Here is an 18,235-nt window from a genome sequence, read left to right on the forward strand (position 1 = left end):
TGTAGTAAAAGATAACTAAAAGCTCAGATTTAATTGGAGGCCAAAAAGACCTGTTAAGGAAGAAAATTTGAGTATGAGGCCAATTTCATCAAAGACAGTTGCGAAAAAGCTTAACATCTGTGTCAATCTTAAAGTTAGACAAACGACATTTGGCAAAACTGTTTTTGACCAGAAGTAATTGTTGGCCACATTAATTGCCTTCTTTTTTTCTGGATTTATTTCTAACTGACTTTTGAGAGTGTTCTAATATTAGATGTATTCTCTTCAATGAAAACTTGCCAGCCTTAAAAATATTCAAAAAGAGGCAAGATGTGGTGGCTCCCGCCTGTAATCCCAGCACTTTGGGACGCCAAGGCGGGCGGACCACAAAGTCAAGAGTTCCAGACCAGCCTGGCCAATATGGTGAAACCCCGTCTCTAGTAAAAATACAAAAAAAAATTAGCTGGGCGTGGTGGTGCATGCCTGTAATCCTAGCTACTTGGGAGGCTGAGGCAGGAGAATCACTTGAACCTGGAGGCGGAGGTTGCAGTGAGCTGAGATCACGCCACCGCACTCCAGCCTGGGCAATAGAGTGAGACTCTGTCTCAAAAAAAAAAAAATTCAAAAAGATTGTGTGGCAAAAAAAATGTTTAAATGTTCTTTCCAAATTGTAGTGATAACAATAAAAGAAACATTTAGCTCGTTAAGGTGATTTACTTTAAAGAGAACAATGTATAAGAGATGGTAGGTTTTATTTTTAAATCAATTATGCAGCTTTTAGTTACAAGTTAGATAACATCTTTATTTTATAGCTTATTTTGGTACTTCATTTAGATTCTAATAAATTTGAAATGTGTGGAAATGAACATGTGAATCTAAGCAAAAGTTTGAACCTGGATACCAGGTGTAGCATGAGGCCAGGCATTTAGCTTGCCTAAGAGAAGAAATGATATATACATTTCACAACAACCCTCTTGCTTCAAGCAAGCTCTCAATAGCCAGAGATTTCAGGGAAAAACACACTTCAGACAGGCCACAGTCGTCTTCTGCGGGAGCCTCTGCTATGGGGTCGGTCAGCTGGCTAAGTGAGAGGCAAAAAGGCCACAGGTTTCCTCCCACATAGAATGAAGCTACCCCCTTGCTTGGGTGCAGAGACCACTGTACCAAGAGACAGATGAGAAAGGGAAAAGAGGTCTGGATTTTAATTATTTTCCCTTTCTCCTTTGTCTCTTATGTGGACAAAAATATGTTCAATTACTTTTTAGAGCAGATCCCAAAGAACTATCTTCCTCAGGTTCATTACACAATTGGTGTGTGATTGTAATGAATAAAATTATTGTTTTAGAATCTCTTCCATTTCAGTTTTTCACTTAAACTGATTTCTTTCTCCAGTTAACTTGAATTATTAAGATTTTTATACCATAAATACAATTTGAATGTTAAATCTGGATAAATGAAAGCTTTTAGCTCTCTGGTTCATGGAATGTAATGCATATATGTTTAATGCATATGTGTTTAACTTTTTTTAATTTCATGTTTTAGGATTATTAAAGTCTGGTAAGACCAATTCTGTGGAATCTCTTCCAGAGCTATTGACATCAGACTCTGAAGGAAGCTATGCTGGAGTGGGTAGCCCTAGAGATTTACAGTCCCCTGATTTCACAACAGGATTTCATTCAGATAAGATTGAGGTTTGTTTTTTGAAGTACTACCTCCTTACCTTCAGATTTTAGATTTATAGATAGTTTATCTTTAATATTTCCTTATTTTTGCCCTAATTTTAAAACAGTTTCCAGGTTGGTATATAAGAATCACAAATATAGTGTTAGTTTTCTTAAATTTGTACAACATTTCTAGTTTTAGAGATTTTAATGGCAGTTTTGAGCCCTTTATGGTGTTACTTCTAATCTTTGTGCAACTAAAATATAATGTTGATGTAAAATATTATAACACTATACACATATTGAAAAAATATATTTATAGCTAAATTATTGAAATTTATCTTGTGAAATGTCAGTTAACATCAGTTAAAAATTGTCAAGGCAAATGATTTCGAAAATAAGCCTACTTTCAAAGTTTACAGTCTCTTTCCTCCAGGGTATTAACTGGAGCAAAACAATTTGGAAATGATTGAGTTCTTCTCCTAATCTAGCACATTAAACTGCAGGATTCCTAGCCTGATCAACTCTGGGGAGGGCATTTCTTAGACACTCCTTAACATTTGATTCCATAGTTGTTAACCTATTAGAGAAAAATGTGTAACCAAATAGAGATAGAGTCACTTTTCTGTAACCCCTACACATCCACAAAACGTATCGGAACTTCTAGGAATTTATGAGACAACAGAAATTTACCCTTTCTTCTTAGAGTCTTTTAGGCCTCAAGGATTGATTTGATTTTTTTTTTTTTTTTTGAGACAGGGTCCCTCACTCTGGTTGCCCAGGCTGGAGTGCAGTGGTATAGTATCAGCTCACTGCAGCTTTGATTTCCCGGGCTTACGTGATTCTCCCACCTGAGCCACCAGAGTAGCTGGGATTATAGGCATGCACCATCACATCCAGCTAATTTTTTTGTATTTTTAGTAGAGATGGGGTTTTGCCATGTTGCTCAGGCTGGTTTCGAACTCCTGGACTCAAGCCATCCACCCACTTCAGCCTCCTAGAGTCCTGGCATTACAGATGTGAGCAACCGCACCCTGCCAGGATTGATTTTTTTTTTAAATATAGGATAGAAGTTTGGGGGCAATTTATATTCACACTAAGGTTGGTCTGTAAGGCAGTTGAGGTTTAAAGGAAGGCTCAGGGTATATTGTGAGTGATTTACAATAACAGAAGAATCTATCCTGGAAGTAGACCTACCATTTTAATAACTTCCTTGACGTATTACAATAGCAATAGTTTTAGGGTTCCTTTCAAGGTGTCAGTATTATTTGACTTTAATTTTATTCACAGTACTTTACATCACAGTGAATTATATGACATTTATACAAAACTTTCATTTTGTTTCATACTCAAGCCATGGATATTAATTTTAAAATTACTGCTTCATGTCTTATTTGTACAACTTTTATATATTACATGTTAACTATTTGTGTAGAGATTTAATATGCAAACTAGTTTCCCTAAAAATTATTCTCAAAGCTCATAATAATTCAGTTATAGTCAATAATGTGATTTGAGAGTTGGCTAAGGCACAAAACTGTAGAAGAACATGATTTGAAAATACTAGATGGCTTATTGTCATAAGATTTTATTCTTCATTATAATGTAACTAATATTTATTAAGTACCAGCTATGTGTTAGTTACTGTTCTAGGTGCCTGTTAACTTTTTTTATTTTTTTTTCCTCTCCCCAGGCGAAAGTCAAACCGTATGTTAATGGTACATCTCCTGTGTATTCTAGGGAAGATTTAAAACCATGGGAAAACTCACCAATACTTAAAATATCTGCTCCACAGCCCATTCCCGGTAACAGAATTGATACTACCAGCTCTGCCAGTTGGGTTGCTGGTTCTTTCAGGTAGGATTTTTATTTTATTCTGTAACTGTTAGTTTGAGAAATGTCATTTATTTTTAATGCAATTTAATTTTTTAATGATGAACATTTAAGAAATATTAATATAAATTTCTAATGCACAGAAAATTGCCTAAATGCCTACAAATTGCTAACCAGCTATAATAGGCTTCCCCCGCCCCCAACCAACCCCAGGCAAAATTTAGTTGCCTTTGTATTATCATCAGTGAATAGTAGCAAATACTATGTTTTACATATATATAGAGAAACTTAGTATCAGCAATTATTTCTTAGATAATATGTATTGGTTAAAAATGCTACACAGGAAGACCATTTTGTCAATCATAGACTTTATCTCTTAGAGCATGTGAAGGGGTATTTAAAATTTCACAAAACGTGTAACTATTCAGTTAATTTTCAGAGGATATTAATTTAATGTTATACTATCCTTTTAACTTGCCTATATTATATATATATTTTTTTCGTTTATTTAGAAAAGTCAAATGAAAGCTGGGCATGGTGGCTCATGCCTGTAATCCTAGCACTTTGGGAGGCCGAGGTGGGTGGATTACCTGAGCTCAGGAGTTCAACATCAGCCTGGGCAACATGGTGAAACCCCATCTCTACTAAAATACAAAAAATTAGCCAGGCGTGGTGGTACGCACTTGTAATCCGAGCTACTTGGGAGGCTGAGGTGGGAGAATCGTTTGAACCCGGGAGGCAGAGGTTACAGTGAGCCCAGATTGCGCCACTGCACTTCAACCTGGGCAACAGAGCAAGACTCCATCTCAAAAAAAAGAAAAGAAAAGTCAAATGAAGGAGCAGGTGTAATTAGAATGTAGTATTCTTTCAAAATGTTAATTGAGTTTGTGCTTCATGTTTATATGCCTACAATGGTTGATAAAGTCTAAAACTGTTAATTGACTTATGGATTATATTATCATCTGGACTATTTAATTATTTTGAAATAGGCTATATTTTGCAGAGTTGGAACAAAGATTATGATGTTCCATTTTATGTGCTTCATGGTTTAAACTTTAGTTCAGAAATTAGTTTCAATTTTTTTTTTTTTTGCCTAAGTACACAAATGGGTGCATATTTAATATGTGGGAACATCTGGAAACATCTTCTGATTGCTAATGCCAGGATATTTTGTTAAACATGTTTTAAAAATAGCCTGGTCCACAAGATAGATTAGGCTATTTCAGTACTATGCTCATTGACAAAATGCTTAGCAATAGGCAATAAACATTCTCAATATTGACATATACACAAACATTTCTACATTCATTTTGTAGTATTGCTTAGTGTAAATAATAAGTAGAATTTGTTTTTGATGAAAGAAAAAAAGTACAGGAAACAGGTTCCCTTTAATATGAAATAATATGACTTTTTTTTTTTTTTTTTGAGACAGTCTTGCTCTGTTGCCCAGGCTGGAGTGTGGTGGCATGATCTCGGCTCACTGCAACCTCCGCCTCCTGGGTTCAAACGATTCTCCTGCCTCAACCTCCCGAGTAGCTGGGACTACAGGCGCTTGCTGCCACGCTCAGCCAATTTTTGTATTTTTAGTAGAGATGAGGGTTCACCATGTTGGCCAGACTGGTCTTGAATTCCTGATCTCGTGATCCGCCCACCTCGGCCTCCCAAAGTGCTGGGATTTCAGGCGTGAGCCACCGTGCCTGGCTGACTTATTTTTATCTGTAATGTAGATTTCATTTAGGTCAAAAATCATCTATTTCTTTTTTTTTTTTCTTTTTGAGACGGAGTTTCACCCTCATTGCCCAGGCTGTAATGCAGTGGTATGATCTCAGCTCACTGCAACCTCTGCCTCCCAGGTTCAAGCGGTTCTCCTGCCTCAGCCTCCCGAGTAGCTGGGATTACAGGCGCCTGCCACCACCCCTGACTAATGTTTATATTTTTAGTAGTGACGGGGTTCCACCATGTAGGCCAGGCTGGTCTCGAACTCCTGACCTCAGGTGATCCACCCGCCTCGGCCTCCTAAAGTACTGGGATTACAGGCATGAGCCACCACACCTGGCCAGAAATCATCTATTTCTAAAGATCGTAGAATTTTGTCCTTACTATGGTGTAACTTCCTCTGGTGGGTCTCCAATATTGTTTAGTATCCCCAAGTTTTTCTATTAAATGTTTGTTTTTGTTAATATTAAACAGTAGAATGAGTTTTGTTTGTTAAAAATAGAAAGGAAAGAATGTAATTTTCAAGCTTCATTCAACCTAAAGGTAAGAATTTAATTAGAACTTTGGTGAGTTTTTCTGCCTAATTTAGTTAAGAATCTTTCTATTGCTTCGCTTTTTTACAAAAATGTTTTTTTAAATATAGGAATTTCAGTTATATCACAACATTATGACTTTGGATACATATTAGTTGTTATTTGTATATGTGCTATATCACTTAACATTTTGGATATATATTAGTTAATATTTATATATGTGTATATAAAAGTAGCTTTTATTCAAAATATCCTTTATGAAGCTGGCTCACAGCTGATAAATCTAAATTATACTTTGATTATTAATCTCACATATCACTTATGATTTCAGTGAAGTTGAGGGCTGGGCTTTAGGTAAATGAATGCTTCGCAAAGTAACCTTTTGTGTCTTTTAGTCCTGTCAGCCCTCCTGTTGTGGATCTCAGAACCATCATGGAAATAGAAGAAAGTAGACAAAAATGTGGAGCTACACCAAAGTCACATTTAGGGTTGGTTGAAAACATAAAAGACCATTTCATGTTGTATTTCTGCCCTAAGAATTGGACAGACTTATTGCATCTTACCTATTATTTTTCTGCATTTGATGTTATAGTTAATTATACATCCTTTTCTGGGCAATTTAGCCTCCATAATATTATTTCTTAAAAATGTGCTAAAGATAGACTTGAGTTGTTAATCCAGCTCTTGTAGAATACAGTATTACATCCCAGAAACTTGACTCTAAAATGATCATCGTGGACTACTGGCTACAAAAGCCAAAGAGTTAAGGCTTGTGATGCAAGTTCTTCTTGAAATTTGTGATATGTTGGAGGGCTCATATGTAGCTATCACTTGATCATTGTTAGTATAAACTGATATTTTCATTGTTGAAACTTGTGAGCATTTTGATCCAATAATGGTAAACTAACATCAAATAAATAGAAAACATTATTATTATCAGTAACCTTTATTAAGCAGAAATTAATGTTAATTGATATAATTTCTAGCAAAATGATTTCTCATGGAATTAAACTTTGTCAGAAGAAACCACTGAAACTAATTGGTTTAATTTCTAGCAAAACAGTTTCTCATGGAGTTAAACTTTCTCAGAAGCAACGAAAAATGATTGCATTGACTACCAAGGAAAACAATTCAGGAATGAATAGCATGGAAACAGTTTTATCCACTCCTTCAAAAGCCCCCAAACCAGTGAATGCATGGTATGCTCTTATTTTTATTAAAATTAATATAGATCTGTGCATTTGCTTTTAAGGTAGTACTTGACTTTTGAGTTCCTTCCCACTTCCAGTGTTTCTAAAGTCTTTTCAAGTATTTCATCTCCCCTTCTGTTTTCAAGTTAAAGATTGGAACCTGGGAAACAAACACTTTTTTTTGTTGTTTATTTTCTTTTAATTTGGGGTATTTTGACATACACGTCATGATGACACACATCATCATACACATCAAAATGTGGATATATTTTTCATATGTAGATATAATTTCTTCTTGATATTCTAATTAGATTTTCTTGCTAAAGTGATCTAAAATTTATTTTAGTTTTTATAAGAAATTAAATATATCAGACACATAAAAAGAAAACTTTATTTATACTACGCTAATTTCTTTGCCCTTCTGCGTGCTCCATAAATATCTTTACATGGTTATAATCATAGCTTGTTATTTTTCACTTTTTAAAACACTGCTCCTTACTTAATGTTGTGTTTACATTTTCTCCATTGGAAGTTACACATAGTGGCAGCATTGGCATAATCTCCAAAGAGGTCAGATATGATTTTGAGATATGTAAAATAGGTTGTACTCCAGCTTCCGTTCCATCCTTCCTTTTCTTTGTAACTTAAAATATCTGGAAACCAATACTGGAGAAGTACATGGAGAATGTGAAGCCTTATGAAGAAATCAGTAGAACTCTCTTTCTCTTACAAGGATTGGGGAGGATCTTGACAGCTACCCATGGTTTAGGGGAATCCCTTCAATGTTTCTAAGGCCACATTATTCTGTTTGTAAGAAGGAATATTTTTCTCAATTAAAATGTTAATTATTTTGAAGAAAGTAGCAAATAATTTTATTCTAAGTGTTACCAATGGAATTAAATCAGTGCCTGTTAGGACTATTAGTAGGTCCAAAGCATGGTTACTGAAAAAGAAAGTAAAATAAGAGGTAAGAACACCCAAGGAAAAGAGAAAAGAGGGTAAAACTGGAGAGGACGAGCTTAGCAGAATTTTAAAATTTATCAGTATTTGTTAAGCACCTTCTATATGTAAGGGACTCTGCTAGTTTCTGATGATAAGGCAATGAACAAGACAGATTTGACCGTTACCCTTGTAGGGTTTATGATATGACTACTGCAACACTGAGTTGTGCTTTCTTTAAACAAAAGTATGGAAAATCCAAAAAAGGGGAAAAGTTATTGGAACCACTGTCAAGTACTAAATTGCAGTTTGAGAGAATTAACTAAGCTCATGATGAAGCTTTGGACTTGGTAATATAGCTGTAAGCATGCCATCAATCATTTTCCTTAAGCAAAAAATGAATGAGTGAAAGTTGTTTCACTTATTTTTTTGGAGGCATATTCCTTGGAGTCCTGTGTTCTTCTGTGATCTGAACTGGGTCTTTTCCAGGCATGCTGAATATCTGTCATCTTGAGATTTTCTTTAACTGTTGTCTTGCAGATCTTCCCTTCTCTCCAGTGTTTGATCCCCAGTTTTCTTGATCCTGTGGCTATTTCTTGATACACTCCTTGTTTTGATGTAGCACAACTCCAGTAGGTTTCTGATGAAGGATGTATAGGACGTATATTTCTGGATCTCATATGTTCATGAAAATGTTTTTATTCTAGCCTTCATTCTTCTTGACTGATAGATGGGAACGGGATTCTAAACTGGAAATCATTTGGAGAATTTATTCAATGCCATTTAATTCCTAAATCTTCTTATGTTACCTCCTGTTTTCTTCTCCACTTTTTTTTTCCCTGAAAGTGTACAGGATCTTTTCTTTATCTCTAATGTTGTGAAATTTTACAGTAATGTATCATAATGTAGGTCTTTTTTGATACATCCTGGATACTTGGGCTCTTTTAATTGGCAACAGCAAGTTCTAGGGAAATCTTATGTAATATTAATATTACTTTGATACTTTTCCTCCTCACTGTTTTCTCTACAAATCACGTTAGTCAGATATTGGTCCTCCTAGGCTTCTCTAAATTTCTTACTTTTTCTTTGTTTTTTTTTTTTTTGCGATGGAGTCTCACTCTGTTGTTCAGGTTTGAGTGCAGTGGTGCGATCTCGGTTCACTGCAACCTCCGCCTCCCAGGTTCAAGCGATTCTTCTGCCTCAGCCTCCTGAAGAGCTGGGATTACAGGTGCCTACCACCACAGCTGGCTAATTTTTGTATTTTTAGTAGAAACATGGTTTCACTATGTTGGCGAGGCTGGTCTCAAACTCCTGACCTCAAGTGATCTGCCTGCCTCAGCCTCCCAAAGTGCTGGAATTACAGGTGTGAGCCACCACACCTTTTTTTTTCTATTGTCCACGTATATGCCTTCTAATTCTACTTTCTGGAACATTTGCCTGACTTTTTTCAACCATTAAAATCTTTATCAAGAGCTTTTTTTGGTTTGTTTGTTGATGATACCTTTTTCTATAGTATTCTGTTTTAATATTCTAATGTTGAAGATCTCTGTACTCTGTAGGCATTTTCACTCTTTAGTATATACCCAACAGAAACATACACACGTATGTACCATGCAACAAGTATAAGAATATTCATAATTTATTATTTGTATTAGCCCAAACTGAAAACAACCTAGATGTCTATCAGCAGTCAATGGATAAATTAGTTTATTTTTATAGTAGAATACTATAGAGTAATGAAAAAGAATAAATCATGACTAAATACAACATATTGAACAAAATAAACCAATCAACCAAAGAAAAAGAAAGCTAAAAATAGCCATTGACTTACATCCATGTTTTATTCATTCTACTCTGTATGTGTTTTATTTTATTTCATTTTGTCAATTTATTGATTGATGTTTTCTCTGAAGTTCTGATTGGAAGCTCTGTGTGCCTATGTGGTACAAGTAGACTGATAGGTGTGACTATAGGGTAACGTATCAGTTTCCTTAGGGACCCCTGAATCTCCCCATATGTTGGTTATCTCCATATCTTTTCTCCTTGGTCTCTTTAGTCTGTCAGTTTTTCTAAAGAGCAGCCTTTTAATTTTTTTTTTTTGCTGGTAAGGTGTACATTTGGTTGCTAGCATTCTGGAAGCGTATCTCAGTGTAGGGAGGTTAGAGCTGGGACTGAGCTTGTCACCATTTGTAATAGGTTTACACATTTAGTGTATAGACTTTGTACACAACAGTTCACTCCCGCCATCCTCTATTACTAGTGACTTTGAATCAAATTTTGCTTCTGCCAGAGTAAAGGAGATGTAGTCATATGACCATATGGAGATAGGGAGTACATCTGGCACTCTCAACCCCTCCTTAAATAAACTGAAACAATTTTCATGCTCATGTCGACTTCAGGATTTGATACATACTCTGTCTCCAGTATATGCCCCTTTCCAGAATTCTCAGCTTCCCTCATCACCCACCTGATGACTGCTAGTTTTTCTTTTTGTCCACTCTGTGACATCAGTTTTATCATTCCATCTCTTTTCCTATCCTTCAAAAATGTGTTGCTGTTTTTAGACTGCCATTGTCTTAATAGCTTATTCTTTTTGCCCTTGTGGGTTTATACCTTTCTGATTACTTTCCTGTACACTTAGGATTTCAGAGGAAGGTATTCAAGTGGTCATTTATCTGAAACTTCTGACTAATTTTCAAACATAGGAAAAATTTTTCCTTGGTAATTATTAGCAATATGAGCTTAGAGTGCCACATTGAAGAGACTATCTATCCAAATTTTAAAAGGAGTCTATTATGGCATATTAAGGAGAATTCTAGAAAGATGGGAAGAAAGATGCCATAAATTTTGACCAAAAACATAGGGTATTTCTCTTTGAAAAGAATTTGATAATTATCTGGCTGGGCATGATGGCTCACACCTGTAATTCAAGCACTTTGGGAGGCCAAGGCAGGCAGATCACCTGAGGTCAGGAGTTTGAGACCAGCCTGGCCAGCATGGAAAAACCCCGTCTCTACTAAAAATACAAAAAGTAGCTGGGCATGGTGGTGCATGCCTGTAATCTCAGCTACTTGGGAGGCTGAGGCAGGAGAATCACTTGAACCCGGGAGGTAGAGGTTGCAGTGAGTTGAGATCATGCCACCACACTCCAGCCTGGGCAACAGAGCAAAACTCCTTCTTAACAAAAAAACAAACAAAAAAAAAGAATTTGATAATTATCAAATACAAGTGATATTTGTTATACATGTATTTTATGAAAACGTGATTGGAAAACTTAAGTACAAACATGAGTACTGAGTTTTATGTATCTTAGTACACTAAGAAAGTTTATCTAACTGACCAATTATAGATAATTTAGATAATTATAGATGTTATGGGTATTCTGAATTTTTGAGAATTATAGATATTCTGAATTATCATCAAGGTGAGAGGTATCTGAATTGTCTACAATTAGTAATTTATGCTCTTTTTAAGACTATACAGACATACTTTGGAGATACTGCAGGTTCGGTTCCAAACTACCTCAATAAAGCAAACATAAAGCAAGTCACAAGAAATTTTTGGTTTCCTGGTGCCTATAAAAGTAATGTTTATACTCTACTGTAGTTTGCTAAGTGTGCAATAGCATAATATCTACAAAAAAAACTTAATGTAAAACGATTTTATTGCTAAAAATGCGAATGGTCATCTGAGCCTTCAGTGAATCATCTTCTTATGGTGGAGGATCTTGGCTTCGTGTTGGTGACTGCTGACTGAGCAGGGTGGTGCTTTCATCACTAAGCTTAATTATTTCTAGCTTTTGATTTAAAGTGACAGACGTGACTTTTTCTTTCACTTGAACACTTAGAGGCCACTGTAGGGTTATTAGTTGGTCTAATTTCAATATTGTTGTTTCTTAGGAAATAGGGAGGCCTGAGGAGGAGAGGGAGAGAGATGGGAGAACTGCCAATTGGTGTAACAGTCAGAAAACAAACATTTATCAATTAAGCTTGCAAACTTGTATGGATGTGGTTCATGGTGCTCCAAAACAATTATAATAGTAACATCAAAGATCACCATAACAGATACGATAATAATGAAAAAGTTTGAAATACCAGGAGAATTACCAAAATATGACACAGAGACACAAAGTGAGCATGTATTGTTAGAAAAATGGCACGAAATACTTGCTCCATGCAAGGTTGCCACAAACCTTCAACCTGTTTAAAAACACAGTAACTGTGAAGCACAGCAAAGCAAAGCACTTCAGTATAAATTGAAATTACTGTTATTAAATTGCTGAATAATTTTCTTTCTTGAATTCTTACAAGGCTACAAAGTATTTTAACCTGAATTCTGGATAAAACATTAATTATTGAGTGAATATAATGTGATATAATTTTTCATGTGATTATAAAATTATGAGATGGCCACATAATTCAGTATATCACTTGATTTTTAATCAGATAAACATAGAATGTAAATACTTGTAATATATGCTTGAAGTAAAAATGGAATAGATTGTTTTCCTGAGAACATATCTCGTATGCATTGGTTTAAAAAAAAAAATTGGAACTTTTTTTTGTTTTTGAGACAGAGTCTCACTCTGTTGCCCAAGCTGGAGTGCAGTGGTGCAATCTTGGCTCACTGCATCCTTGACCTCCTGGGCTGAAGCAATCCTTCCACCTCAGCCTCCCGAGTAGCTGGGATCACAGGTGTGCATCACCATGCTCAGCTAATTTTTTATTTGTTGTAGAGATGGGTCTTCCTGTATATTCCCAGCTGGTCTTGAACTCCGAGGCTCAGCAGTCCTCTTGTCCCCACCTCCCAAAGTGTTGGGATTACAGGCATGAGCCACTGTTTCTGGCTGAAGTTAACATTTTAATCAGATTTACAGATTGTTATTTACAGAATGTATTCATGACTGTGGTGATTTATCTGTTTTTTTTTTTTTTCCTGAGACGGAGTTTTGCTCTGTCACCCAGGCTGCAGTGCCGTGGCACAATCTTGGCTCACTGCAGCCTCTGCCTCCTGGGTTCAAGCACTTCTCCTGCCTCAGCCTCCCGAGTATCTGGGATTACAGGTGCACACCACCATGCCCGGCTGATTTTTGTATTTTTAGTAGAGATGGGGTTTCACCATGTTGGCCAGGCTGGTCTCAAACTCCTGACCTCGTGATCCATCCACCTTGGCCTCCCAAAATGTTGGGTTTACAGGTGTGAGCCATCGTGCCCAGCCGATGTAACGGTTTTTTAAGATCCTTCTTAAAGGTACATTGTTACCTGAAGTATCATCTAATGAGATTTTACTTCTTCAAAAGATTTTTAAAAATATGTATACATTAATAAGGTTAATGTGTAATTCATTAGCAAAACACAAATTAGCATTCTAAATATACTTGAGGTTGTGGTAGGATTTTCACTCGTTTGTTCACACATTCATTCGCCTAGTCTGTACAATTCCCAGTGTTTATAGTTGTACTCCTGCTGCTGGCAGTTAGGTGTGGCAATGGAAAGTATTAGAGATAACTGGGTTTTTGCATGAGATTGAAGTTCCAACCAGGCAAATTTTAAATTTAATGTGAAAACACTAAGTATGTATGGGATTTGGCTACTTCTCAAAATTAAATGTTTTACTTGGAGAAATAATAGAACATTTCTCATCAGTCATCTTCAGTGGAAGAATACATGGTCTTTGTGGCCTGGCTTGATGTTTGAATGTAAATTCTTTCAAATTCCATTTACAGCTAACCCATACAATATAAAACAATTTCAATTATTTAACATTTTAAAGCTAAAATATTATTTAGAGTAAAATTACAGGGCTTCTTTTGCTGAGGAGCAAAATTCTGGTTAATTTTTATGCAGGTACAAATGTCTAAAATACTTCTCCATAAATTTTCTGTGGTTGTTGAGGTAGAAAATAGCTGGAGCTTGTGAGTTAGGAAAATAAAATTGTGGGAAATCAGGCACTGTTTCCAATTATGGCATAGTCAGTGGAAAGAACAATAAAACATATTTGAAGAAATCTTTTTGTCAATCCTTATGCCGGTATCACACGGTCTTAGTTCATTTTGTGCTGCTGTAACAGAGTACCACAGACTGGGTAATTTATAATGAACAGATATTTATTGGCTCACAGTTCTAGAGGCTGGGATGTCCGGTATCCAGATGCATCTGGCAGGAGCCTTGTTCCTGCTTCATAGCATAGTGGAAGGCATATGCCAGCAGGGTGAGAGAGAGCAAAAGGGTCAACCATTCTCAGTGATAATGGCACTAGTCAGTTTGTGAGGCACCCTCATTACTGAAACACCTCTTAAAGGTCTCATCTCACAATACAATCACAGTGACATTTACATTTCAACATGAGTTTTGGAGGAAATACATTCAGACCTAGCATATACTATCCTGATTAATTGGTTTTGTCTTCTTCTAACTTTCTATTTTTTTTAAAAAGAATGCTTTGGCTAATCTGGGATTTTTTATTCTCATGTAAATTTTAGAATCAGTTTGTCAATCTTTGTAGTTAAAAAACCTGGTGAGATTAATTCAATTTTTAAAATAGATATAGTCTATATAGATTTTCTGTTATTTTCAGTAATATAGTTTTTTAAAAGAGATATTTGTCTATTCCATGTAAATTGTCAAATTTATTTGTGTTAAGTTGTTTATAACATTTCTATCTTTTTTTTTTCTCTGTTTTGTTTTTCATTTTTTGAGACAGAGTCTTGCTCTGTCACCCAGCCTGGACTGCAGTGGCCCAGTCTCGGCTTACTGCAACCTCTGACTCTCAGGTTCAAGCAATTCTCATGCCTCAGCCTCCTGAGTAGCTGGGATTACAGGTGTGCGCCACCATGCCCAGCTAATTTTTGTATTTTTAGTAGAGACAGAGTTTCATCATGTTGGCCAGGCTGGTCTCAAACTCCTGGGCTCGAGCGATCCACCTGCCTTGGCCTCCCAAAGTGCTGGGATTACAGGCGTGAGCCACTGTACCTGGCTCTATAAGATTTATTTATTACCCCTTTAATTTCTGTAATATCTTGTATTAGTTATTTATTGCTTCATAACAGATTATACTTGAACAACAGCTTAAAACAACCAACATTTATTATCATTATTCCTTTGGGTCAGGAATCTCAGCTAAATGCCTCTGACTCAGGATCTTCCACAGTGCTGCAGTCAAGGTTTGGCCAGGGCTATAGTCATTTCAAGGCATGACTTGAAGAGGACCTACTTTCAAGATTACTCAGATGTAGAATTCTGGATTGACATTCTCTACCTCTTTCATCATATTAAAGATTCCTTTCCATCGTCTTTTGGGCTTCGTTGTTTCAAATAACAAGCTACTCATTTTCATTCTGTGTTGTGTTTCCATGGCTGCTTTCAAGATTTTCTGTTTAGCTTTGGTTTTCAGCTGTTTATTACGTGCCTAAGTGTGGTTTTCTTTGTTTTATCTTTTTTGGGGGTTGCCAAAATTCTGCAGTCTTTAAATTTGTATCTTCCACCAAATTTGGGAAAATTTTGGCCATTGTTTCTTTTTCTCTGCCATATCTCTCTTCTTTATTTCTGGAACTTCAGTTAACACATATGGCAGACCTTTTGATTTTATCTTATAACTCACTATGGGATAATTTTCTTCAACTTCTCTTTTTTGTTTTTCAGATCCAAAAATTTCTTTTGGTTTATCTTCAAGTTTACCAACTCTTCAATCTATACAGTGAATTTTTAAAAATATATTAAAAATTCTTGAATTTTCATTTTGCTCTTTTTTTAATAGTTTCTTTTCTTTTGCCGAGCTTACCTATTTTTAATGAGCTTTTGTTGTTGTTGTTATCTGATGCATAATTGTAATAGCTATTTTAATATTATTGCTAATTTTAACGTCTGAGTTATCTCTAGATTTGGTCTTCATTGATTGCTTTTTCTTATGGAATAGTTTCGGATATTTCACAATTGGCAGCAAGAATCCAACATCACATTGAAAACTGCAATTGTATATTGTAAAATTTTTGGTATACGTTCTCTTTTATAACTTCCAGCAATGCCCTTCTACAAAATGGATGTTTTAACATGATCTTTGCTTTCTTTTGCAGGGCATCTTCTCTGCATTCAGTTTCATCCAAGTCATTCCGGGATTTCTTACTAGAAGAAAAAAAGTCTGTTGCTAGCCATAGTTCAGGCGATCATGTCAAAAAAGTTTCTTTTAAAGGAATTGAAAATTCTCAGGCACCAAAAATTGTCAGGTAATAAAACAAACTTAAAACTAATACATTTTCTACCTTAAAATATTCTGTGGTGGTTTTATGTTCTGAAATAATCTTTAAAACTTTATGAGGCAGATTTTTGTACAGTCTTTTACATTCAGATTTAAAATTAGCATGTTTAAATTCCTTCCCCACTTAAAAAAAATTGAAACAGTTACTGAGATATAATTGACTTAAAATCAATTGCATCTATTTAAAGTATACATTCTGTAGTTTCAGCATATATATACACTTATGACATGAACACAGCATTCAAAATGGTGAACATAAGCATCATTTTCAGGTGTTTTGTCATGTCCCTTTGTAATCCCTTCCTCTCTTCCTTCTGTTCCCCCCTCCCAAGCAGCTACTAATCTCCAATAAAGACTAGCTTGTACATTTTAGAGTTTTATATCAGCAGGGTCATGCAGTATGTACCCATTGTGAAATCTGTGTTCTTTTATTCAGCATAATTATTTTGAGATTTATTCATGCTGTTACGGGTATCCATTGATTCTGCTTCATTACTGAATAGTATTTCATTGTATGGGTATACCACATACAATGTGTTTATCTATGCATCTGTTGATGGACCTTTAGGTATTTGCAATTTTTTCTCTAGCTATTTTTTAATTTTAATTTTCATGAAAGTAGAGATGGGGGTCTCATTATGTTGCCCAAGCTGGTCTCAAACTCCTGGCCTCAAGCAGTTCTTCTACCTCAGCCTCCCAAAGTGCTAGGATTTAAAGGCATGAGCCACCACATGTGGCCTAGCTATTTTTGATACTGCTTTAGAAAGTCCAATGTATTTTTAAAAAAAGTTTCATATTTTAAATGCCTACATGAAACATCAAAATCTATCTATAATTTAAAAGCAGTATTTTCAGTGAGCTGTCATCAAACCATTGCACTGCAGCATGGGTGACAGAGTGAGACCTGGTCTCAGACAAAACAAAACAAAATAAGTAAGATATGTTATGTCCAATTCAAGTGCATCAAACAGATAATATAAACTTTTCTGACTGAAGCAAGGAACGGAGACTGGGAGCTATACTAGTTTAATGTCACTTTACCTGCCCTGAGGAACTATCAAAGTCTTCTGACAACAATGTTTGGAAACTCCTGATTTAGATTAAATGTTTAGGCATATTTTTATTGTTAGTATTGTGACTGTCTTCTTTTTTACAGATACTTACATTTAGGAGGAAAGTTCTTGAGCCGTTTTCTTGCAATACAGAAAATCAAAGAACAAAAAATATCTGAAGTCATCTCCCTAACTTGTCTGATACTTCTAGCATTAAAATACTATTTTAAAATAAAAATCTTAGGCTGAGTTCGGTGGCTTAAAGCCTGTAATCCTAGCACTTTGGGAGGCCGAGGTGGGCAGATCACTTGAGTCCAGGGGTTCAAGACCAGCCTGGCAACATGATGAAACCCTGTCTCTACAAAAAATAGCAAGAAAAATAAATTAGCTTGGCTTGGTGGCATGTGCATGTAGTCCCAGCTATTCAGGAGGCTGGGTGGGAGGATTGCTTGAGCCTGGAGTTAAAGGCTGCAGTTAACCATGATTGTGCCACTGCACTCCAGCCTAAGTGACAGAGGGAGACCCCGTCTCAAAAAACAAAACAAAACAAAAAAACCTTAAATGGAATACTAACATATGAAACAGATTAAGCCTTTTTGCATATTAATTGATAAATTACAATTATAATTATGATAGGCTTATAAATATAAAACTAGGTACATGTCTTAAAATTGTCTATCAAACATTTATTGATTATGAGCTTTGTCATTATGCTAAGTACTAGAGTTGCAGTGCTGAACAAATTAGTCCCCGCCTATATAGAACTATCCTCCTTTCTTGTTTTGCCATAGAAAAGTAATCTCTCCTATCTTAGGCCAATACCTGTGCTTTTATCTTAATGCTTCCCACTTCAGAAGCCTGAAAACTATTAATTATCCCTTTTCTTTCTTGTGTAAGATTCAACCTTTTCCTTTTAATTAGATTCTTCCCCTCTGGTTTTGAATGTGCTCAGGTCTCTCATGTGGTCTGGGCACACTTGCTTCTATCCGTTGTCCTATCATTACCAATTCTCCATCCCCTTCACAGCCAGATTTCTCAAAAGAGTGTCACCTCCCACTCAGTCCATAATTCATTCTATC

The 18,235-nt window shown here is 35.8% G+C and overlaps 1 protein-coding gene across 2 annotated transcripts in view; it reads left to right on the forward strand.

Moving 5' to 3' along the window:
• Positions 1-18,235, forward strand: part of IBTK (inhibitor of Bruton tyrosine kinase) — a 75,786-nt gene that overhangs the window by 48,173 nt on the left and 9,378 nt on the right. Inside the window, exons 22-26 of one of the 2 annotated variants that reach the window (XM_003258275.4) lie at positions 1,522-1,670; positions 3,334-3,497; positions 6,118-6,210; positions 6,778-6,921; positions 15,923-16,072. In XM_003258275.4, coding sequence (XP_003258323.1) covers positions 1,522-1,670; positions 3,334-3,497; positions 6,118-6,210; positions 6,778-6,921; positions 15,923-16,072 — 700 coding nt within the window. The remainder of the gene's footprint in view (positions 1-1,521; positions 1,671-3,333; positions 3,498-6,117; positions 6,211-6,777; positions 6,922-15,922; positions 16,073-18,235) is intronic. The other variant, XM_012497054.2, reaches the window with a different exon arrangement.

The sequence above is a fragment of the Nomascus leucogenys genome, chromosome 18 (assembly GCF_006542625.1).
Source record: "Nomascus leucogenys isolate Asia chromosome 18, Asia_NLE_v1, whole genome shotgun sequence".
Taxonomy (NCBI): Eukaryota; Metazoa; Chordata; class Mammalia; order Primates; family Hylobatidae; genus Nomascus; species Nomascus leucogenys.